At 35.1% G+C, this 23,416-nt stretch overlaps 5 protein-coding genes across 6 annotated transcripts; 4 read left to right on the plus strand and 1 right to left on the minus strand.

Moving 5' to 3' along the window:
• The first annotated feature begins 80 nt into the window (after window positions 1-80).
• Window positions 81-4,899, plus strand: LOC135833027 (uncharacterized). The gene is made up of 3 exons (XM_065346629.1): window positions 81-332; window positions 414-1,296; window positions 4,172-4,899. Exons 1-3 carry the CDS (start codon window positions 319-321, stop codon window positions 4,856-4,858), a joined length of 1,584 nt encoding a protein of 527 aa, XP_065202701.1. The 5' UTR covers window positions 81-318; the 3' UTR covers window positions 4,859-4,899.
• A 627-nt stretch (window positions 4,900-5,526) lies between these two features.
• LOC135833024 (uncharacterized) lies at window positions 5,527-9,802 on the plus strand. Of its 2 annotated transcripts, XM_065346626.1 has the most exons (8): window positions 5,527-5,725; window positions 5,833-5,954; window positions 6,048-7,066; window positions 7,144-7,210; window positions 7,286-7,479; window positions 7,561-7,689; window positions 8,048-9,236; window positions 9,716-9,802. In XM_065346626.1, exons 1-7 carry the CDS (start codon window positions 5,668-5,670, stop codon window positions 8,055-8,057), a joined length of 1,599 nt encoding a protein of 532 aa, XP_065202698.1. In that variant the 5' UTR covers window positions 5,527-5,667; the 3' UTR covers window positions 8,058-9,236; window positions 9,716-9,802. The 2 variants fall into 2 exon arrangements, with proteins under 2 accessions (XP_065202698.1, XP_065202697.1); XM_065346625.1 differs by having other exon boundaries at window positions 5,833-7,066.
• Window positions 7,849-9,421, minus strand: LOC135833031 (holocytochrome c-type synthase). Its single transcript, XM_065346634.1, has 8 exons — window positions 9,263-9,421; window positions 9,021-9,179; window positions 8,891-8,944; window positions 8,703-8,825; window positions 8,511-8,630; window positions 8,332-8,444; window positions 8,079-8,250; window positions 7,849-8,003 (listed from the first exon to the last, which is right to left on the minus strand). Exons 2-8 carry the CDS (start codon window positions 9,177-9,179, stop codon window positions 7,965-7,967), a joined length of 780 nt encoding a protein of 259 aa, XP_065202706.1. The 5' UTR covers window positions 9,263-9,421; the 3' UTR covers window positions 7,849-7,964.
• LOC135833032 (protein crooked neck-like) lies at window positions 9,583-11,843 on the plus strand. Its single transcript, XM_065346635.1, has 6 exons — window positions 9,583-9,798; window positions 9,964-10,053; window positions 10,145-10,299; window positions 10,376-10,578; window positions 11,241-11,464; window positions 11,538-11,843. The coding sequence occupies exons 1-6, from the start codon at window positions 9,766-9,768 to the stop codon at window positions 11,580-11,582; spliced, it is 750 nt and encodes a 249-aa protein (XP_065202707.1). The 5' UTR covers window positions 9,583-9,765; the 3' UTR covers window positions 11,583-11,843.
• Window positions 11,844-12,082: 239 nt separating this feature from the next.
• LOC135833017 (chromodomain-helicase-DNA-binding protein Mi-2 homolog) lies at window positions 12,083-21,761 on the plus strand. The gene is made up of 37 exons (XM_065346611.1): window positions 12,083-12,295; window positions 12,547-12,617; window positions 12,694-12,816; window positions 12,891-13,074; window positions 13,259-13,404; window positions 13,484-13,627; window positions 13,700-13,873; window positions 13,941-14,186; window positions 14,249-14,454; window positions 14,534-14,657; window positions 14,728-14,901; window positions 14,982-15,142; window positions 15,214-15,388; window positions 15,526-15,650; window positions 15,730-15,985; window positions 16,051-16,365; window positions 16,437-16,676; window positions 16,755-17,065; window positions 17,136-17,312; window positions 17,388-17,511; window positions 17,586-17,774; window positions 17,847-17,999; window positions 18,079-18,225; window positions 18,300-18,396; window positions 18,457-18,495; window positions 18,570-18,661; window positions 18,737-18,828; window positions 18,901-19,087; window positions 19,166-19,390; window positions 19,475-19,561; window positions 19,650-19,766; window positions 19,858-19,947; window positions 20,018-20,238; window positions 20,337-20,502; window positions 20,587-20,781; window positions 20,853-21,033; window positions 21,112-21,761. The coding sequence occupies exons 1-37, from the start codon at window positions 12,262-12,264 to the stop codon at window positions 21,243-21,245; spliced, it is 5,922 nt and encodes a 1,973-aa protein (XP_065202683.1). The 5' UTR covers window positions 12,083-12,261; the 3' UTR covers window positions 21,246-21,761.
• Window positions 21,762-23,416: the final 1,655 nt, after the last annotated feature.

The following is a 23,416-nucleotide window of genomic DNA, read 5'->3' on the forward strand; positions in this document are numbered from 1 at the left end:
GGGGATACAGATAATACGCATTAGTCACCTTATGACCTTGTAATGAAACGCGTTGTAGCTTGCGCGCTGTTGTAGATGTTTACTTGCGAGACGTACAGTTAAAAACCATTTTAGTTTCATGTTAACGTTGGCAGTTGAATTTTCATGGGAACTGCACAGTACATAATTATTTAGTTATCGCGTTGGGTGTGGCTTCTCATCGTCAGTCTTATTTATTTCGAGCTTGTGAACGGTCTTTCTTACTAGTATTCGATTTTATATACATCGCGTTGTCTTTTTTTTTTTTTTGCTGTGCGTGAAAATACTTGTGATTGAATAATGTTGTTTGCCAAGTAAGTAATTTTCGTTACCTACGTAGATAGATTAATTCGTTGAAAGTTGTAATATTGATAAGTATTGGTAATAATTTATAGACCAACCCGTAAACGTCGTCGGGGTAAAAATATCGCCCAACAAGCAGATAATAAGGAACCATGTAAAGAAGCTGAAGGTACAATGTTCCACGAATGGATCTCCTACTTGGAAGAAACCAGTTCAATCGAACCAGATGTAACAGTTCATGTAGAAAACGAACCCTATTATCTGCATTCGAACGTGTTGACTTTCTGGTCAGAATATTTTAGTGAGGTGATACAAGACAGCTCTTCAGATACTCTGACAGTGACATGTCCTAGTTTGAGCAAAACTGGATTCGATATGGTTTTAGGATTCATGTACCACCGGAAATTGTTTCTCAACGATGATAATATTGGAAACGTCCTGGCAGCTGCCAATAATCTGAAAATTATTAGCATTGTTAAATGTTGCCGCAATTATATAGTTGCCAATTTAAGAAAACTTGATCGACGAATTGCAGATATCGTTGAATTCCTGTGTTCACCCAAAAATCAGTATTCTTGTAATATAATCATGCCTCAGCTGATCAAGAGGTGGGATGTATTCCAGTCCAACGAAGTACTGAGACGAATTCCTTTTGAGTTCTTTGAAACCATGATCACCAGTAACAAGATACCCGGGTACAAAGATAAGGATTTGATGGGTATCTGCAGCAGATGGATCAGCGTTGATTTCAGTCATCGATATTGGTACATGTTCGATTTGATTGAATCCATTGCTGGGAAATCGAATTTTCACTGGAAGTTCGACCTTAATCGTTTTCCACCAAAGGATGTTGATGAAGTGGGGCGTATTTTCGATGAACTGTTACATACCTGTATTGAAGATGAGAAGATCGACTTTGTGAATTATTTCGGATTGGTGATCAAAAAAGCACAAAATCAAGCCTACAATGAAGTGGTGAGTATCTATAGCTATGTATACATTTGTAGTTTTAAAACTTATTTGAAGGTTTTTGTTGGCTTTGGGGGTTCAATTGTCTAAAGAAGTAGGGAAGGTAAGATTGTGTGAAGGTAATCAGTTCAGCTGGGAAACTAACCAACGAATCTTGCAGGAGAGATAATTTTTAGTGCAGAATGTTCTGTACACATTTTGCATATCTTTAATGTTTAAGGCACTATTTCAACATAAAAATTCTTATCGGAAGGAGTTGATAAGAATTGATAGTAATTTTTCATGCTTTGCTGACGTAAAGTTGTTCGCGAAGTGAAGGGAAGGGAACACACTCAGAATCTAGGCAATAGACGTAGCTAATTAGCTACACAAACATCAGAACTCAGAACAAAGAATTCATTTGAAATTCCCATGTGCCATAACTTATCATTCCCGACGTCATATCTGTTCTCATTTTATCTACTTACCTGTCGATAAGAGAATTTTTATGCGGTTCTAATTCCGAACTGTAACCAGTTTACTACAACATCTAGGCCAACTTATATAATTATTGCAGTCAGTACGCATGCGAGGGTTCATACGTCGTAATCGTAATCCACATCTTAATTGCCGTTTTGTCTATTCATTTGTTGTTAATAAATCCACGGTTACAATCGAGTGGCTTTTTTATAGTAAATAATCTATGATGATGAAACAGATATGAAATATTAAACGGGTGTAAATTAATTTTTATAAACAGATGACAAAGAATTCAAAATCCTATGATGATGCTATGAAACTTTATAAGCTTAATATGTATGTAGAATTGAAAAAAGAATAGGTACAGTTCCAGGCGATACTTTCACATTATTCCATGTTCGTTGCATGCATTCGTTTCAGGAATGTGGGTATCCGAACCTGAAATGTGTAACAAGTTAACACCATAACCCAACCGGATATGACGTCAAAGTTTATTCCAACCTACCCACTCTACCTACGAACACGCACGATCATAGTATCGTCACAAAGAACCAATTTAATTTAAAACACGACTGCGTAGTTCTTATTTACCACAATCAACTTATCATTTTTTATGGAGTGACATCACACCCGTTCCCATTGTCTCTGTTAGTCGATGAGGGATTTTTTAATGTATCTAGTATGAATTACTAATAACCCACAATGGCATGCAGAGCTGTATTTGTGATTGTGGGATGTCCGTGAATTGACTATAAGTATTGAGAGTTCCTAATACAATACGAAAAAACAAAATTCACCGTCTTGAATCATCCAGGTTTTAAAATTGAATTAGGTGATAGGAAGAGGCTCATTGCTAACATAACTGATCCAAATGCACGTCTGAAATAATAAAATATGTACTTACCTACATGTCTTTTATTTATTTTGAACGTTGCTAAATATAGTGCAGTGTTAGAACACAAATTTTCAACTTTTAACCTTATTTTTGTACATCCTAAGGATGCCCTAAATTTGCTTTTAGTGTGTTTCACCTTTTCAACCTCTTCCCACTCCTTTTCAGCTGCAGAAAAAAGGATTTTCAAATTTTTAAAAATTAAAAATGGTTTTTGATTTTTACATTGAACTAGGAAGGTGAAATTTGGCATGTATAGGTACTACTAGGTACTAGGTAGGTACATCCCAAAAATTCCCTAGATGCAGGGATTTGAAATTTGAAACCAGATAAGTATCAGTCAAGGTATGGTTTTGATTCTGGTCTTGGGTATGAAAACTTTGGAATTTTTGGTTTTGCTCTTGGTAAAAGTTTTAAGAAAATATTGCTCGTGGTTTATGAGGTACTTGAACATACAGGTTTTTAGTATCAATGTTACCAGTTTTAGGTTTTGGTTTTAATGGTTTCAGTTTTTCTGTTTTGATAGAGGTATTAGGAGATTGATTGTTCAGGTGTGGACTGAGGAGTCCTGGATTTGTGCACCGATTATGCTTTTTGGGGAGAGGGAAGGGATTTCTTTATATGAGAGATCTCAGATCTTTGCCTAACTGATCACAACAAACAAAAAAAATAAATTTTTTAAATGAAAGTGACAAAATTTGAGGCAGTAAAGATTCAAGAACTTCAAAATTTTAATACTTACTGAAAGAGCCAATACAAATTTTGAATTTTTCTATTGGTTATGGTTTCGGTTCTGGTTTTAGTTTTGAGAGAATATGGTAACACATCTAGTTTTGGTTTTCAGAAAATAATGCTCCCAGTTTTGGTTTCTGTTTTGGATTTGCACAATTCCTTTGGGTTTTTAGCTGTTGGTGGATTTTCACCTTTCTTTCACTGTTTTAAATGAAATCAAGCTTTCATGATCTTGAGAATACTTACCTATTCAAAGGGCGTTTCTTGTTCTCTTTTACTAGCGCTTTTGATTATCTACTCGACTTTATTTTTCATTCTTCTTTTTTTTCCACTTCAATGTGAAAATAAGATTGTAGGTATCTATTCAAAGAAATTTGGAAATATTGTCATCGTTGCCATCCTATTTTGAAATAGTTCAATTTATCATAGTATGTAGGCTAGGTATTGTTCGTACCTAGCTACCTACTCATTCATAACAAAAAAAACAAAAAACAAAATTCACAACAATGATGATACTTGATAAAAAAAAAACTAACGAAAACTAGTTAGAGGGAATCTTTTTGTTCTTGTTCTTATTTTTAGATAAATTTTAGTTTTATTCTTGTCCTTTTAAGAATGTGCCATTCATTCCCATTCTTTCAACAATAGTAGGTAAGCCAAAGGTCGAGTGATGGTTAGGTACCTACATCTGGGGTCATTTTGTTTGAAAAACTGATCTTCAAGATATTAATTATGGTAATTAGTTGGAAATGAATTGTATAAAATTTAATAAAACACGATTTGTTTCCTCTGTTTCAGGCAAACGATAATAATATACCAATGAAGAAGTTACCTTTACAATTCTACTTTCAAGAATGGCGCTACCAAATGAACGCTCTGCGGAACCGTACCAGCGGTTGTGATATCATCGTACGAGTAAATCCGAACAATCAATACATGCTTGATTATTGGATACTTTGCCTAACCTCCGAATACTTCAGAAAATTCGACATAAATTCTTTAGGCGTCGTGCACTTGGACTTGACAAATCAAGAGTTCACTTCAGTTCTCAATTTCATGTATGGCAACATACTGCACATCACCCCGAACAATATCTACGATATAATTCGCGCCAGTCGTTACCTCAGCATGATCTCGTGTAAGAAACTGATCATAAAATTCATTCGAGAAAATTACACCTCGTTGGATATGCTGGAACTATTCAACGTTTCTTCCGAAGATCCTGATATCATATTTGATGCGATGAAACGTCGAATGACCAGAAATACCACAAAACCACGTATCTTGAAGAGAAAATATCCAGAAATGATTACGAGGGATTGTTACGATTTATCAAAGTATACAAAACCGTTCGTTATTAGAGTTCCTCGTATTGATTTAACTGCCGAAGTTGCGAAAATCAAAGTTGCTCAGAAAGTGGTGCAGTATGGAAGACCATTCTGTATCAAAGTGCCACGTTTGGGAACGGATTTCTCAAGTTGTTAATTAATTTTGTTATATATTTTTTAATATGCTAAAACCAGTGTTACTAATTCATACAAGCTCGTTTCATAGGCTACTTGCTATCTTACATGATTTTGACAATTCCTAGTTTATTTATTTCCATGTTAAATTTAATGAAACGTTGTAAAGTAATTTTTATATGAACACCTATCTGTTACTATCAGTATTTAATTTTGTAATTTATTTTTTGTACATACCTATAACTAATTACCAACCTAAATTCTGATAGGTTTTTATATAAAGTTTTTCGATGAGTTTTCACTTTTTACAATAATGAAAAATTATTGGCCGTTGAAGTGAACACGAATAAATCGAAAAACATGTAAATAAACATACGTACCAAGAAGGGTATAAAAAAGTTTAAAAATTTTAGTTCCTATCAAAATTTTGTTTTTGAGTTACTTTTTTATTGTTTAAAAATTAAGCGTATTTTTTAGAAATTTTTCCATTTCTGTTTTATTACTATGGATAATGTACTGCTAATGGATCCCAGTTCATGTTGTGATTCTTTAATAAAAGTCAATTGTTGGGTAAGCATGTTTTAATTCGAAAGCGTGTTGCATCATCCCTTTTCGTTATCAAATGATCGAGTCTTCATCAGCGTTATATTTTCATCTGTCTAGTTGATCTTGGCTAAATATAGAACATCTAAATTAGACGTAATTAAACGCGCTACCGAAGAAGCAGCGTTGAATGAATTCGAAAGTCGATTGTTTTTGCGTAATCACTATGCGAATTGCGGACAAAACAATTCGTTTTTAAATTTCGCTCAAAAAGTGTACAATAAGGCGATGCTGATGATCACAGATTATATTTGTTCACCGGATTGGTCAATGTTTTACGACGAAGGTAGGTATAGTTTTTGGTGAACGCTTTGGTAGGTAATGGTACAATAATAATGATGATTGGTTATGTCCACATTGAGTAGGTAATAAGTAATTCATTTGTCAAGGTAGGTAATAGTACAATTTGGCAATTGAAGAATATTATTCAGAATGAAGTCATCATGGCTTCCTCGGCATTCACTCACAGTTACCATACAAACTGCGCTAGTATGTTCTTCAGTATCAGAGATGAAGTGAGTGCCCTATTCACCACCTACGAATTTACTCTGATGCTACAGAAATTTACCTACTTTCATCGTACCTACGTAAAATCTATTTTCATACAGATCCTATCGATGATTGAATCTTGGTCGAACGCACTCTACGTTTACTCAAACTACATCTCAGCTGCTCTATCCGATATATTCAACGATAAAATGAAGATGATCATCAGCAAATATCAATATTACCCAAGCAACAATTCATTCAAATGGTTATGCGACGAATTGATGTTAAACTGCGGATACAATCATTGGGATCACATTCAAACACATCCAAGTGATGAAAATCAATTCTGGTTCATCAACGAAACGATGAAATTGCATTTTTTCGAAGAACCATTCGTAACTCACTGCCCTTATGAATATCCTGGACAATCAGAAGAAGAACTCGTTGTAATGTTATCACAATGGTTATTTCGAGAATCCATCAATCAACTGCAATCCGACACCAAACGTTTGGTACTTTCCGAGTACGATGCGGCCATTTCCGAAGATCTGAGAGTATTACGCAAAGAACAACTTTCTAGCTACTTGAACAAACCAGTAATTAATTTAGAACTACAAATGAAAACTTACAGTAATGATTTTTCGTTCAACTTCAACGTTTCCGATGGTCCGCATTATTTCATCCCCGATGGGTTTTTTACTGAATTGCATCCTGGCACTAAATCCGTCCACGATTATTTTCCTTATCAATGCGGTGAAAACGATAATAAAAATGAAGTATCGAGGAACTTCATGGAATCTGAAACCTCGTCGAATATCGACCAATATTACGACGACGAAAGAAGCAATTTTGATTTGATCGATTCTATCGTTAGCAATAAGGGTGTGGTTAACGATACCGAATATGGATGTAAATTATCAAATATCAAAGAAGAACTGGAAACGTACTGCACCAACGATGCTAAAATCATGGACGAAGATAGTAAATCAAATGCATCTAATGTAACTATTCAGAAAACAGAAGAAACTCACGATAAAACATCACCTGTACCGAAGTTACAAATTAAAGGAAGACACGAGGCACTGAAACACGACACGTATCCTGCAGTTCAACATAAGAAAAGAGGAAGACCTAAGAAGTGAGTCGTTAGGCAGATGTGTGAAAAACTACCTCCTAAACACGTTTCAATTCAATGATTTTTTTTTTAATTCTCAGAATCGAAGATTATTCGTCAAATGCGCCGAAAAATGGTCAACACAAGTATTCGCCGGAAGATGTCCAGGTAAGCAATTAATTCAGTAAAAGTGTACCTATAAAAATTCTGAATTTAATGTATGAAAACATATTATTTACGCAGGATTGTAGTATCTGGATTAGTGACAACTTTTTCGAAGTTGCTGGCAATAAACCAGCCATCGACAGAGCACGAATGTACGAACTGTATACGAATTATTGTCTATTGAAATTATGCACTCCAGTTGATCGAGCTTTGTTTGGAAAAATAATAAGGAAAGTTTTCCCTAAACTGAAATCACGTAGATTAATTCAAAAGTACGTTATCGGATTGGTTTTACTTTGTATGCAAAAATTTATACAACTTTTCCTCATTTGTTTACTTTTATTACGTTTCAGCCAAGTTTTGAAATACCATTATGTAGGTTTAAAACCGAAATACACCGAATTAGAGCAAGCTTTGTTATATTCCGATTCAACAAGCATGAATCCCAGTGAAATATTAGTAACGTATGTTCCAGTCGAAGAGTAAGTATAATGGTTCAAGTTTTTAGTATTTTAAAATGTTATTAAAAATAATTTTAAGTTTTAGCAAATTTTTTGTACGTATTATTTTGTATTCTAAGTTGACTTGTTTTTCGATGATATCGCTGATAATGATTTAAGTTACCGATCAAACGAATTGAATATCAAACAATAAAGAAAATTTTAATTTTACATTTCATGTACTGAACTAAAAATTGCAAATACACGATCCAGGAACAATAATAAATTAAAACTCGGGGGTACAGATTTATACTACTTTAGTCGCCTCCGGAATACATCCATCTCCAATATGTAACCTGTAAAATTTAACATTGAGGTTATTTATAATGTTTGTTAATAGGTCAAGATAACATAATACGAGTACGATTCACCTTCATTCTATCCCAAATATTCTCAAACGAATCGAACGCAGGTCTGACATCCAAAATTGCAAATTTATATTTGTCGTCAACTTTACCACCATCGTAATAATCTATCACGTATCTGACATCTTTACCACATCTATCTATAATCCAATCGTGTCTATCGAAAGGTAACTCGTATCTGTAATAAAGCATTTTCATCAGTACTTTTAAAATACGATAAGTCGATAACCAAGTCAAAAAAATCTGTAGGCTCAAATACCCCATCCAATGACGAATCCTAGCTCTCGGCGAGTAATCTTTGGCTCTACCGCCGAAACTTTTCAACTGAGGGTTGGTACATTCACGAGCATGTAACGCTTCCCACTTAAGTACCTGCAGAAAAACTTTTCATTAGACGTTATTTTCGCTATAATTTAACGCATGTTTCGTAATACGTACTTCTTTCCACGCTTCTTCGTTATTAACATTATGTATTTTAATTATCACGTCCATATCTTGCGGAGACAAATCGTCGTCCTTCCATCGCCATCCTTTTCTTAACATAGCGTTCCAAAACATCTAAACGCCAATAATAATTCGGTCATTCATTTCAAACTAAAATATACACTCTAAAAAACACAGCAAACGTACTTGAGGCGAAGGATAAACCCACACTTCTCCATCGGTACCAGCTTTTGGTATAGACGAAAGTTCTCGTTCTGTTGGCAAAGGAAATGGTTGATCTGGGGATGGTTGTTGATTGGGTGGTGGCATCTAAATCAAAAAATTGGATCAGTTACCTTAAAAATATATCTTAACGTGTTCAAAATTATATTTACCATGTTCCTGGGGTCAACATCGTCGTGTTTGATGGGACATCCACTGGCTTGAGCCTAGAAACCGTAAGTAAACGTAAGTGATACACTATGTAAGATGTTTCATCATTGATTCAAGATAAAGCTCACTCACCGACACAGTATTTTTCTGATGCATAGGACATTCTTCCGGAGGATTCATCGTTGCCAGTTTATGGTAATCTTTATTACTAATGTGAACATTGTCGGCTGATTGTATTTGTTGAGCGTGGACTGATTTGAAAGGTTGAAGCAAAGATTCTGTATTTCCCATCTAGAAGTATTTAAAATTAAAATTCAAGAACAAATTTACGATTATGAATTGTGAAATGTAAGTCACTGATAGTGATAACTCACTTTTGGTGTTGATATTTAATGCATAATCTTATGAATAGTAAGCTGAAGAGAAAGAACTAAAGCACGATCATGACAATTTGTCTTGAATCACGTAGTAAATGTAAAATAGATTATTCTAAATTATCTAAATTTGACGTAAAATTCACGCTGATTGTGAAAAAAGATGAAATTCAAGTTCAAAATGTGATTTCAAATCGCGTAAATTGGGTTATTATTTTGCAATTGAAATGAGACCATACATGTGTTTCATTTACAGTACGTTTAAAAAAAGCGTCAAATCAGCTGATTGATAAGTATCAAGTATACCGCCATTTCACCATTTGCGTCTTGCGAAACTTTGATAAAAAATATCTTTTAATTTTTTTCTTGTCTGATGTCGAAAATAGCAAAAATAATTTGTTTCTCAGTATTAAAATAATTGTTTCAAGTATTTATATTTTTCTGCTAAAATAGAGACTGGAGATTTCATACTTTGACTGTCTGCTGCTTTGAATTCTTGAAAAATGGGGAAGAGAAAAACCTTCAACCTAGCCAAAGTAAGTACATTTGAAAATGTTGATAGAACTAGAATATTACGCTAGAAATTTATAGAATTTTTTATAAGGTTTTCAAATCTACAATTAGAATCGTCTTTCACCGTATTCTGATTTTAGAACTCTTTTCTAATGCTTCACTAATCATTAAACATGTATTATACTTAGGTAAAAAATAAAGCACCGGCAGAAATTCAAATCACTGCTGAACAACTTCTCCGTGAAGCGAAAGAACGTGATTTAGAAATTGTTCCTCCGGTAAATATACCACCCATTTCAATTGTTTTGACAATTTTTAATTCTAATGAGTTGATTACAAATTATACCTAATTCGTGTTTTCTCTTCAAGCCGCCCAAACAAAAAATCTCTGACCCCGAAGAATTAACTGATTATCAAAGAAGAAAGCGTCGATCATTTGAAGACAATATCAGAAAAAATCGAGGAAATATTAGCAATTGGTTAAAGTACGCGAGATGGGAAGAGAATCAAAAAGAAATTCAAAGGTATATGTTGAACATACGTAGCTGTAATATCTAACTGTAGTATAAATACCTACTAAGTACATGTTTGTTATTCCAGAGCAAGATCTATTTACGAAAGAGCTTTAGATGTAGACCACCGAAATGTAAATTTATGGTTGAAGTATTCAGCAATGGAAATCAACAATCGTCAAGTGAACCATGCGAGAAATATATACGATCGCGCTGTAACTATTTTACCCAGAGCAAATCAAATATGGTACAAGTACACATATTTGGAAGAAATATGTGGTAACATCGCAGGTAAATACATAAGCAACTTAAAGGGAAAAAAAGTACAGTGGAAATCGCTTACAACGAGATTGAAGGGACCAGACATTTTGCTCGTTGTATCCGGTCTCTCGTACTAAAAGGTATTGCATTTATAACGAGTATCTTATAATAACCGGATGTAAAGAGCTTCTTGTTATAAATGATACTCGTATAACACGTGTAGGAAAAAATTGTCAATTTTACTACTATTTTCGACTTGTCAAATCGATTGGTAACAATTTCAAATCATTTATTGAGCAGTTCTAGAGCCTCCAGCAGCTTTTTAGAAAGTTTTGTTTTTCTAAAAATGCCACAAAATCTGTCTGAATTACAAAATTTTATCAAATTAACTTACAAAACTTAAATTTGGGATTTAATGAATGTTTTTTGCATGAACGCTCGTTATAAGCGGAAGAAAAGACAATAAAATGAACCAAATTTCAAGAATTTCAGCTCGTACTATCCGGATTCCTCGTTATAAATGAGCTCGTTCTAACAGGTACCATATTGTACATGTTTAAATGGCGTTGTGCTCGGGACCGAGGATTTTGCTCGTTGTATCCGAAATCTCGTACTAACCGATCTCATTATAAGCGATTTCCACTGTAGATGTTTCATTAGCACCTATGTTACAATATGTCGTAAATTTTTAGGAGCTCGTCAAGTTTTTGACCGGTGGATGCAATGGCGACCTGATGAGCAAGCTTGGATGACATACGTGAATTTTGAAAAACGGTATAAGGAGACTGATAGAGCTCGGGAAATATATAATACATTTGCGGTTATTCATCCGGATGTTGAAAACGCTTATTCTATGTACGAAAAGAAATTTGGCGATAAAAGAACAATCGAAAATGTCATTAGTGGAAAGAGAAAAGTAAATTAAAGAACGAACTATAAACATAATGCTATAAATTTCGTGTACTTACTAAAATAGCTTTCTGCTTTAGGAAATCGAAGCAAATCCTATGAATTATGATGCAGATTTTTGTTGACTGTTACTTCATTTATTTTAGTCTGCCGAACTGGAAACCTACTTAGATGAAATTGACCGCGCCAGACTGCCAGAGTAACTAATAATATATCTACATGCGAATCAGTATATGAAATATTGGCACAATCCAAGTCATGGACAAAACAAGATGACGATTTTGATTTTTAATATTATTCATTTTTTCCAAAGTAAATTTTGACTCTTTCGTATAAATGTATGTTATGTATGTAAAATAAAACATTTTTTGTATTTTCGTTATCAATATCGAGTATCGACTTATATCTTTTTTTTAAATGAAATATGTTTTAATAACTTAAATCATTAAATGATCAATTATTAAAAATTGGAAAAAAAAAATTAAAAAAAAAAAAATCTCAATTTGGTTTGAATAAATACTGACCGCTGATTGGTCGCCTCTTTAAAAAATCAGAAAGAAACAAAAAAAGTGGGGGGAAAAGCTTTGCAGTCGCGCATGTGGCGCCTAATTTGTTGCTCACTCTATGAAAATGAATGTTTCGCATTGTCGCATTCGCTTCGCAATTTTCTGATTTTCTTCTTTTTCGTAATTATTTATTACTTGACATTGCGTTTGCGTGGTACTGTATTAATTTGTATAATGTATCGCAAATAATTCTTCGTGTTAGTTATTGTTATTTTTTATGAACTTTTAATCTGGAAAAATGTGTTCCGATGGAACAACAGATGATCTCGCCGGTAAATATATTTTTGCAATTAATGAATTGAATTTCGTAGTCACGATGAATTTCGTGCTTTCGTATGTTGAACCTCTTTTGGATTGTTCATAAATCTTTCCATTAGTTCAGCATATTTCTTACGTTTAATTAATACGTATCCATGCCACGATGCTTTTGCTGAGCAGCGCCATTCATTTGCAATTATATGGAGTATATTTCGTAATTGATTCGATAACTGAGTTGATAAACTTCCTAATTTTTGTTTCGCAGACGCTCTAGATGAAACCAATAGCCGAGAAGATGACAATTCTGTACCGTCCGATGAGGAGAAAGTCGCCGAGGTTGTTAGATAGCGTTATCTACAAAGCGCGATTTTGAAGCTTATCTTACGATATCATTTCTTTACTATGGTTCTAGGAAGATGACGAGTATGATCCAGAAGACAGTAAGAAAAAGAAAAAAGGCAAAAAACGAAAAACCAAGACTGACGTGAGGAAGGAAAAAAGGCGCAAAAAGCGAAAACGTGCTGATAGTGGAGAAGTAAGCTGTAGTGCTGGAATCAGTAATGAGGGAGTAATGTTGTTCGATTTTATAACTTTTTTCGAAAATTCTAGGAAAGTGATAACGCATACGATGCTGAAAACGGAGCAGATTCGGATTACGGTTCGCGTAAATCCAGAAAATCTAAAAGTAGTAATTCCAAGGGTAATTCAACTCCAACTTCAGCTTCTACATCGACTGCAGCTGCTGCTGCTGCTGCCCCTGACACCGATGCTACTGCTTCGGCAGAAGGCACTGGTAATTTACTATGATTTAAATTATCAAAATGAAACGTCATCATAGTGATCCCATTAGCAAATCTAGTAAACAATTTCCATTGTTTGAAAATGTTTACATCATTTTCCATCCCCCCCTTTTTCTAAAAGTTGATCATTTTTGTCGCTCATTTGTTTCATTTTCATAATGTTTTGTCCTTCATTAGCAATGCCATCAGTCGAAGAAGTTTGCGGTTCTTTTGGATTGAACGATGTTGAAATACAGTACACAGAAGCCGATTTTCAAAATTTAACCACCTATAAATCGTTTTGCTCTCATGTACGACCTATTTTGGCCAAAGAAAATCCAAAGGTAAATCAAAGGATTTTTATTTTGTAGGATAATTTGAGTTGAAAGCAAATGAATTATTCGCGAGGTTCGATGTTTTTAGGTACCAATTGGAAAAATGATGATGTTGATAGCGGCCAAATGGCGAGATTTTTCCAGCCAAAATCCGAATGCCGAACGTGCTGAATCTGACGTCAATGAAGAACCAGATTACACTCCGAAGCCGAGTCGATCTCGTGCAGTAAAGGTTACCAGTTGTTGAGATCGACCACTTTTGTGTATAATTGAATGATTCTCACATCGGTTGTTTCCATTTCAGACCCCAGTTTCTGAAGAAATTCCAGACGATGACGACGATGACTTCGAGGATAAAGTTAAAAAGAAACGAAGTAGTCGTAGCAGAAAAAGTTCAAGTGGCAAAAAGGGTTCCTCGGCAGCTTCCAAAGTTCCAACTCTCAAAATCAAACTTGGTAAAAGAAGACATGGCAGTTCTGTAAGTGATTTAGATCTTTCTCGTACGAGTATCAATTCCGAAAAATTTCAACGTTCTTTGTTGGTAGGATGACGAAGGAGGCGGTAGCGGTGGCGGTGACGCTGCCAGCGAACGTGATTCTGACGCTGAATTCGAACAGATGCTTCAAGAAGCCGAAGAAGTGAATACCGAAAAAAATGAAGGCGATGCTGATAACAGTGAATCTCCAGCTCCTGTCAAACGCAAAGCTAAAACTAAAATTGGAGGCAAGAAAAAGAAGAAGAAAACTAAAACAACGTCCAAATTCCCCGAAGGCGACGGAGATGGTTACGAAGTAAGTGTACTTGGAAAATATTTCTCTCGCGTTTTGTCGAATTGATTTTCATTCTTTTCAAGTTACAGACCGATCACCAAGATTATTGCGAAGTTTGTCAACAAGGTGGTGAAATCATTTTGTGTGATACTTGCCCCAGGGCTTACCATTTAGTTTGTTTGGATCCGGAGTTGGAAGAAGCACCGGAAGGTAAATGGTCATGCCCGCATTGTGAAGGTGAAGGTGTACAAGATAAAGACGACGATGACGAACATCAAGAATTTTGCAGGTTTGACTCAATTATCCGATTTCGTATGTAATTTGTATTAATAATTCAATTTAATAATTTCTATTCGTTTTGTCATCAGAGTGTGCAAAGATGGTGGCGAACTTCTTTGTTGTGATTCTTGTCCTTCGGCATACCATACGTTCTGCTTGAATCCACCGTTGACTGTTATTCCCGATGGCGATTGGAAATGCCCGCGGTGCTCTGTGAGTATTGCTTAATCATTCGTAAAACAAATCGATTAATTTTGTACTACTAATGAGTATTTTTTTCAAGGCCAAGCCGTTGCCAGGAAGAATAGCTAGAATATTGACCTGGCGGTATAAACCAGATCCGGATCAGCCTGATGATGCTTCGAAAAAAAAGAATCCTCGTCACAGACAGAGAGAATTATTCGTTAAATGGCACGACCAGTCGTATTGGAATTGCGATTGGGTTTCCGAAGTTCAAGTACGACTTTTCAATTTTCTTTTTAAAAAACCGAGTATATTTTTTCACTACGATGATTGATGGAATTTTTATTCAAACAGATGGAAGTTTTTCATCCGATTATGATTCGAACGTATATGCGAAAATTCGACGTAGACGAGCCTCCAGTTGTTGAAGAATCCTTTGATGATGTCGAGAAATGTATCAAGACAATTAAAGATGAAAACGGAGAAGAAATACAACTCGCAGAGAAATTTTACAAGTATGCATTGTCCAACACATCGAAATAAATGGTTTTAACAAGGATAGAAGTAATTTTAATGTATACGGCAGATATGGAGTCAAACCGGAGTGGTTACTGATTCACCGTGTCCTCAATCATCGTAAAATGAAAGATGGTAGCACGCAATACCTGGTGAAATGGCGTGAGTTACCGTATGACCAGGCTACCTGGGAAGATGAAACTAGTATAGTTCCTTCTTTCAAAAAAGCAGTTGAATATTATTGGGTGAGTTAATTCAATATTTTCAACTCGTGGTGTATTATTGTTCATGTCAAATCATGTCAACTGACGATTGGTTTCAATTTTAAAAAAAAAACGTACGATTAAAATAACTGAACTTTCACGATCTAAAATTTCTTCAGGATTTACGAACGGCATCCTTAGATTCTGCTAAGAAATCCAAGAAAGGAAAGAGCAAGAAGAAAACGAAGGAGGTTCCGGAGGTTCAAGAAGAAGAAACGGAACTAAAATCATCTGGATTGTTCACGTAAGTTCAAAGTAATATCTGTGTTTGTGGTATTGGAGGTGAATTTTCAAGTGACCGATGAACGTATTATTTTTTTTAGCAAACGATTTGTTGCTGCTCCTGATAAACCTATGACCGATTTGAAAAAGAAATACGATAAACAGCCGGATTTCATCGCTGAAACCGGAATGTTACTTCATCCTTATCAGTTGGAAGGATTAAATTGGCTAAGGTATTCCTGGGGTCAAGGAATAGATACCATCTTAGCTGATGAGATGGGTCTTGGTAAAACCATTCAAACTATAACGTTCCTGTATTCTTTATACAAAGAGGGTCATTCTAAAGGCCCTTTTTTGGTAAGTATTGTTGATTTCACTGAACATATTCTTCTCTTTTGGATCTAATATTTTCTCGATTTCAGGTTAGTGCTCCCTTATCTACCATTATCAATTGGGAAAGAGAATTCGAAACTTGGGCTCCTGATTTTTACGTCGTCACGTACATCGGAGATAAAGACTCGAGAGTTGTAATTCGTGAAAATGAATTTTCTTTCGAAGAAGGCGCTATACGATCGAATGCTGGTCGAGCTTCTAAAATGAAGTCGTCTTCTATTAAATTTCAAGTAATATTGACCAGTTACGAATTGATATGCATCGATGCCGCTTTATTGGGTTCGATTGAATGGTCTGTATTGGTCGTGGATGAAGCGCATAGATTGAAAAGTAATCAGTCCAAGGTAAAATAATTCGAATATGGAGTTAGAATTTCAATTTCGCAGGCATCGTTTTAAAACTCGATTGTTTTTAGTTTTTCAGATTACTCGCTCAGTACAATATTGCCAATAAATTACTATTGACTGGAACTCCTTTGCAAAATAACCTCGAGGAGTTATTCCACTTGTTAAATTTCCTCACACCGGAGAAATTCAACGACCTTTCGGCTTTCCAAAATGAATTCGCTGATATTTCTAAAGAAGAGCAAGTCAAACGTTTACACGAGATGTTAGGTCCACATATGCTGCGTCGAATGAAAGCTGATGTGTTGAAGGTAAAAATGAGCAGCGTTGATGATTCACTATACGTAACTCGTGCACGAATTTAAATCAAATCATTATTTTGTTCGCAGAGTATGCCTTCAAAATCCGAATTTATCGTTAGAGTGGAGCTTTCGCCTATGCAAAAGAAATACTACAAGTATATATTGACTCGAAATTTCGAAGCATTGAATCCTAAAGGAGGCGGTCAGCAAGTTTCATTGCTGAATATTATGATGGATTTGAAGAAATGCTGTAATCATCCGTATCTATTTCCGGCCGCTGCGCAGGAAGCACCTTCTGCGCAAAATGGAAGTTACGAAATCCAAGCTTTGATTAAAGCGGCCGGAAAATTGATTCTATTATCGAAAATGCTGAAAAAACTGAACGGAACGGGGCACAGGTACAATTGAATTGGTAGTAATTGAAGTGATGCGTTAACAACGTGTTTTTATTCATTGTTACATTTTCAGAGTACTGATTTTCTCCCAAATGACAAAAATGTTGGATATTTTGGAAGATTTTCTCGAAGGTGAAGGTTACAAATATGAAAGAATTGACGGTTCTATCACCGGCGCGCTGAGACAAGAAGCTATCGATAGATTTAATGCACCCGGAGCTCAACAATTCGTATTTTTACTTTCTACAAAGTATATCATATAAATCAAAACAAAATTATTCTATTGTGAAGTCAAAAAACTCACTTCATTTTTTTTTTATTTCAGAGCCGGAGGGTTAGGTATTAATTTAGCTACCGCTGATACAGTCATAATCTATGATTCTGATTGGAATCCACACAACGATATACAGGCTTTCTCACGTGCTCACCGTATTGGTCAAGCGAATAAAGTACTAAAAAAAAAAACTTAACGATTCCTCTGATGAATTTTAGTTTCTCTTGACTGTAAATGTGTTGTTTTCAGGTGATGATCTATCGATTCGTAACTCGAAATTCGGTAGAAGAAAGAGTAACGCAGGTGGCCAAACGAAAAATGATGTTGACTCATTTGGTCGTACGCCCAGGAATGGGAGGCAAACAGACGAATTTCACGAAACAAGAATTAGACGATATTTTGAGGTTTGGTACCGAAGAATTGTTCAAAGAAGAAGAGGTATTAAGAAAATTCGCATGACTAAGGACTAGAAATCAGCAGTCTTTAATTTTTTATTTATACTTTCTACAGGGTAAAGAAGACGAAGCCATCCATTATGATGATAAAGCTGTCGAGGAATTGCTGGACAGATCGAGAATGGGTCTTGAACAGAAAGAAAATTGGTCCAACGAATATCTATCTTCGTTCAAAGTTGCAAGTTACGTGACTAAAGAAGAAGAAGAAGTTAGTATTTGAGAAATGCATCGATATAAAAATATCAACATGTTTTTTTACATTATTTTAATTCGTTTCAATCTCACAGGAGGAAGAAGTAAGCACTGAAGTGATTAAACAAGAAGCTGAAAATACTGATCCGGCGTATTGGGTGAAATTGCTACGTCATCATTACGAACAGCAACAAGAAGATATTTCTAGAACGCTTGGTAAAGGAAAACGTGTTCGAAAACAGGTATTTTCTGGGTTAAACGTTACATGTTTATATGGCAAATGAACACAGTAATTTTAATATGATATTTTGTTCAGGTTAATTACAACGATGGCGGAACTGTGGATAGGGCAGAGGATATTACGTGGCAAGAAAATGTATCAGATGATAATTCCGATTTCTCTGCTCCTTCTGGTAATCTTTTCGTTGTATTTGGTTTAAAAATAACATGCTAAATAATAATTTTCCCCTTAGATGACGACAGAGAAGACGACGATTTCGACGAGAAAGATGGTATGCTTTTGTGTGTATATTTTTTTCCTTAAATCTATTTGCTCAGTAGAGTTAACTATCTTTGTGTATTTAAGTTGGCGAAGTTCCTGGAAAACGTGGCAAACGTAAAGAAGAAAGAGATAGACCTTTACCACCTCTGTTGGCTCGTGTCGGTGGAAATATCGAAGTAATCTATTTAGATTTTTTAAAATTCCCTTTCGAATAATTTTGGTAATTTTCCGAGTGTATTAATCATTTATAGGTGCTCGGATTTAACGCTCGTCAACGTAAAGCTTTCCTTAATGCTATCATGAGGTTTGGAATGCCACCTCAAGATTCCTTCAAATCACAATGGTAATGTAGTTGACTAAATTTACCATTTTATTGAATTTTTACGAGAAATTAATTTTATTCATTATTTCAAAGGCTTGTTCGTGATCTACGAGGTAAATCGGAGAAAAATTTCAAGGCTTATGTCTCTTTATTCATGCGACATCTCTGCGAACCGGGCGCTGATAACGCAGAAACATTCGCTGATGGTGTTCCTCGAGAAGGACTCAGCCGTCAACATGTTTTGACCCGGATTGGTGTCATGTCCCTGATAAGAAAAAAAGTATTACTTGCACTTATGCTTTTACTGTGTTATAGATCTGCGCTAGTATTGTATAATAATTTGATAATGTATCATCAGGTGCAAGAATTCGAGCACATTAACGGTTACTACAGTGTACCAGAATTGATTAGAAAACCAATCGAACCGGTGAAAAATGAAACGGCTGTGAAAGGTGAACCCGGTGTAAAAAGCGAACCAGGTGATGATGGTAAAAAATTATCTATCACCGCGACCGAAAGTAGCACAACCAAAGAAATCACCGAAGAATCGAAAGAAACGAACGTACCAGCGAATAGTGATACCGTAAGATGCAATCTTTTTTTACTGGTTCGTAAATATCAATTTATTGCCTTCGGATAGGAGTTTCAAATCATTTTTTTTTGTTAGGATAAGACTCCCGATTCCAACGCCGCATCTGCTACCAACGAAGCTGGAGAAAAGCCCAAAGAAAGCGACGAAAAAACCAATAAAGAAGTACGTGTGATACTTGCTGGCGTAATTTGCTCTAAATCAAATATTTCGATTTTATTTGTTGCTCATATCGTTCTGAATTCTCAATTAGGACGCTGCAGTTCCGAACTCAGATGCTGAAAACGTAGCACAAGAGAAAGATACGGAAAAGGAGAAAAAGAAAGAAGAAGAAAGCGAAGAAAAAGATCCAGCTTCGAAGCCAGAAGAGGTATTATAGAGTTGACATACTTGCATACTGATACTAAAGTGTGTAATTGTATGATGCAACATATATTTAATTGAATTTCATTCATTTTTAGACTGAAACAGCCTCTGCGCCTGTCAAACCGTCCGAAGAAATCAAAGAACCGGTTAAAGAAGAAGAAAAACCACACGTGCCTACGAAAGAAGTACGAGTACTTTGATTTGTTTTATTTCATATTAATTTTTTTCTCCTCATAACAATATTTCTTTTCGCAGGAGGAAGAAGCAGCTAAAGCCAAAAAAGAAGCCGAAGAAGCTATGAAAAAAACGCACGAAAAAGTAAAAATAGCTGCCGGTCTCGGTTCAGAAGATGAGAAAACAAATCGCAAGTTCATGTTCAATATCGCAGATGGAGGATTCACCGAGTTACATACATTATGGATCAACGAAGAGAAAGCTGCGGTTCCTGGACGCGAATACGAAATTTGGCACAGACGGTGCGTTTGACTTTTTATGTTGAATTCTTGTCCTTAACAGGCTACGTGGTAGTTTGTAGATGATCTTGACTTTCGATTGTCGTTTCGTTTGTTTTCAGTCATGACTTTTGGCTTCTGGCTGGAATCGTCGCGCATGGTTACGGTCGATGGCAAGATATTCAGAATGATCTGCGATTCAATATCATCAACGAACCGTTCAAAATGGATATAGGCAAAGGAAACTTTTTGGAAATCAAAAATAAATTCTTGGCTCGACGATTCAAAGTAATGAATTAGCCATACCTACCTACCCGTTTTTGGTTATTTTGCGTTTTTTCTCTAATGCATTGAAACTTTGATGTATGTTAGCTGTTGGAACAGGCGTTAGTGATAGAAGAGCAGTTACGTAGAGCTGCTTATTTGAATTTGACTCAAGATCCGAATCATCCGGCTATGTCGTTAAATGCACGCTTCGCCGAAGTTGAATGTTTGGCCGAGTCCCATCAGCATCTTTCGAAAGAGAGTTTAGCTGGAAACAAACCAGCAAATGCCGTATTGCATAAGGTGTTTATATGTGCGCCTCATGAAAATACGAAGTCTTGAAATTTCTTATTAAAATATGTAATATTTTTTAGGTCCTCAATCAACTCGAAGAATTGTTATCGGATATGAAATCCGATGTGAGTCGACTACCTGCTACATTGGCACGTATACCACCGGTAGCTCAAAGGTTACAAATGTCCGAACGTTCGATTTTATCCAGATTAGCAGCTACTACATCTTCAGCTACCGTTCCATCCGGTGGAACTCAAACGAGTAAGTGTAAATTCGAAAGTACGCTTATTAGAAGTTCGCTAATAGAAGTAATAATAATATTTCGAATAATTTCTGCAGTTGGAATTGCAAACCAGTTCCCCGGTGGTATTGAAAATAGTGGACAACTGGCAGGAGCTTTAGGCGGTACGAATTTTGGAAGTTACAGACCTCAGTACTCCGTTCCTGGCCAGAATTCAAGTTCTAGCAAATAAGGTGAATTTTTCACATCACTTCATTCATTCCTAATTGTTTTATTATTTACATGTTGACGCAATTCAGTTGTGTATAGTGTATTAATGTTGTTCTATTGTAATTATTATTTTACCTCTTTAGGAATTTTATTTTTAATTTCAAAAGACAATTCATTTTTTTAAAAGTATGTGTTGTCTCAGATCATGTACCTACCTATAGACAATGTTCGGTAATGCACAAAACATTCTTCGTTAAAGAACATTAGAGGCGTTTTAGTTTTAAATTCTTGACGTCTTTTGGTTTAAGCTAATCGTTCTGTCTTCTTGTCATCGGGTAAAAATCACGATGGCAAGGTTCCCATTTCATGTTATGTGTAATTTTCCGCTCTGTTCTATAGCTATCTATATTCAATATTATTACGTTTTTATTGATGAGTTTCTTGCCTAAGTGTTGTTTTATTATTATAAAAACTTATATAATTTCATCACGGTAATTATATAATTTGATTTGGAAAAAAAATAAATGAGTTTATACGATAGCTGTTTTTCTATAACAAGCGATCACAAAATGTAACACATTTTTGGTACATATCACCGATATGAAATGAACCGTGGAAATGATCTGTATCACCGAATTATTTACTGGCAGACATTAACTGTCGTTTGTAGCATGATTTTTAGCCCGTTGGAAAGATGATATCCGCTGGAAATGGCTGAATATTTCTTGACAAACTGCGGTGGTCAAAATTGTTTTAAAACGCGCGGTGGCCGTCTTTGTCATTAATTTTTAAATATTTTGTAATTTTGTTCAAAGTTCAAAAGTTCAAATCTTGCTGAAGTAGGTAATTCAAGTTCAACTGTGGACGAAGCTCAAATTGTACTAAATCAGACCTAAATTTGTCCAACCGCAGGTGGAAGAGGTCAGTGATCGACTGATCGTACATTCGTACTCGGTTATTTTTTATTTTTCAATAATAACTAGTTCCCAGAAGCAACTTTTGGTTAATCTTCTAAAATTTTGGGTGCTAAAGTTTCTTTTTTTTAAAGAAAGAAATCAAAAATTTGATTCTTCCAAATCTTGGCCTTGGCCTTACTTTTTGGGAAGAAAAAAAGAAAGAAAAAATGTTGATAATATTTCGTTTTATTCCTAAAATCTCGCTTTTCTGCCTGAAATACATTTTCAAGTCCCTTTCACCTCGCTTTTCACTAAAATTGCGATTAAGTCTCATTTTTTTGCCAATAATAATAATTATTGCCAAAAAGACTTGCTTTTCGTCTAAAATCGCATTTTTTTTACCAACAATTATTTCTAAAAAGCTTCACTTCTTTGCTGAAAGATGCGGAAAAGCCCTGCTTTCTGCTAAAATTGACAAAGAGTTGCTTTCTGTTAAAAATAGCAAAAAGTCTCGCCCTCAGTCTAAATTTCCAAAAAGTCTCGTTTTTGCCAAAAACTGCTTAAAATCTTCGCTTTTTGCAAAAAATTCCAAAAAGTCTATTAAAAAAAAAATTTGCCCAAATTCTCGCCTTTTCCCCAGAAATTAGTGAAAAGCTCTGTCTTATTCAAAAAAATGCCAAAGTCTTACTTTTTACCAAAAATTCATAAAAAGAAAATTTGCGAAAAGGTTTTGAAAAAGCCTCACCTTTTGTCATTAAGTAATAATTAATTGCATAAAATGTGCCTGCTTTTTGCTAAAGTTTTCAACGTCCAACTTTTTCCCTAAAATTGCCGGAAACTGTTTTTTATCAAAAATTTCCATTTTCCAATAATGACCAGGTATTTTTTTTTTACTCAAAATAATAGTCAAAAAGTCTCGCATTTACCCCCAAAAAATTGGAAGTCTCGTGTTTTGACAAGAAGTTGCCAAAAAGCATTGCCTTCCCTAGCAAAAAAATCATAGATTAGTAGTACTGCAGTAGTACTACAGTACTTCTTTCAAAGTCATGTACTATTTTGTTCAGTAGTTCAGTATTACAGTACATTGGAAGTAGTACTGGTATTGTACTTGAGTAGTACTGAAGTAGTACTTCAATACTATTTATGCTCTAGGAGTACTGAAGTCCAGTAGTTAAGTAGTACTGTGGTAATACTGCACTAGTACTGTGCAGTACTACTTGAAAAGTTCAAATTGTTACTACTGGCAGAACTACTATTTTTTTGCATGGGTTTTGCTATAAAATTATCAAAATATTGC

Source organism: Planococcus citri, chromosome 1, assembly GCF_950023065.1.
Source record: "Planococcus citri chromosome 1, ihPlaCitr1.1, whole genome shotgun sequence".
Classification (NCBI taxonomy): Eukaryota; Metazoa; Arthropoda; class Insecta; order Hemiptera; family Pseudococcidae; genus Planococcus; species Planococcus citri.

Bases quoted from the DNA above. Each gene is read 5' to 3' on its own strand.
- LOC135833032 (XM_065346635.1), top strand. From the start codon at position 9,766: ATGGGGAAGAGAAAAACCTTCAACCTAGCCAAA. The intron at 9,799-9,963 runs GTAAGTACATTT...TATTATACTTAG, and splicing joins AAACCTTCAACCTAGCCAAA to GTAAAAAATAAAGCACCGGC. The intron at 10,054-10,144 runs GTAAATATACCA...TTTCTCTTCAAG, and splicing joins ATTTAGAAATTGTTCCTCCG to CCGCCCAAACAAAAAATCTC.
- LOC135833024 (XM_065346625.1), top strand. From the start codon at position 5,668: ATGCTGATGATCACAGATTATATTTGTTCACCGGATTGGTCAATGTTT. The intron at 5,726-5,832 runs GTAGGTATAGTT...TTGTCAAGGTAG, and splicing joins GTCAATGTTTTACGACGAAG to GTAATAGTACAATTTGGCAA. The intron at 7,067-7,143 runs GTGAGTCGTTAG...TTTAATTCTCAG, and splicing joins AAAAGAGGAAGACCTAAGAA to AATCGAAGATTATTCGTCAA.
- LOC135833027 (XM_065346629.1), top strand. The intron at 1,297-4,171 runs GTGAGTATCTAT...CCTCTGTTTCAG, and splicing joins ATCAAGCCTACAATGAAGTG to GCAAACGATAATAATATACC.
- LOC135833017 (XM_065346611.1), top strand. From the start codon at position 12,262: ATGTGTTCCGATGGAACAACAGATGATCTCGCCG. The intron at 18,829-18,900 runs GTAATGTAGTTG...ATTATTTCAAAG, and splicing joins GATTCCTTCAAATCACAATG to GCTTGTTCGTGATCTACGAG. The intron at 21,034-21,111 runs GTAAGTGTAAAT...TAATTTCTGCAG, and splicing joins ATCCGGTGGAACTCAAACGA to TTGGAATTGCAAACCAGTTC.
- LOC135833031 (XM_065346634.1), bottom strand. From the start codon at position 9,179: ATGGGAAATACAGAATCTTTGCTTCAACCTTTCAAATCAGTCCACGCT. The intron at 8,631-8,702 runs GTACGTTTGCTG...ATTGGCGTTTAG, and splicing joins GGGTTTATCCTTCGCCTCAA to ATGTTTTGGAACGCTATGTT. The intron at 8,251-8,331 runs GTATTTGAGCCT...GCTTTATTACAG, and splicing joins AGGATTCGTCATTGGATGGG to ATACGAGTTACCTTTCGATA.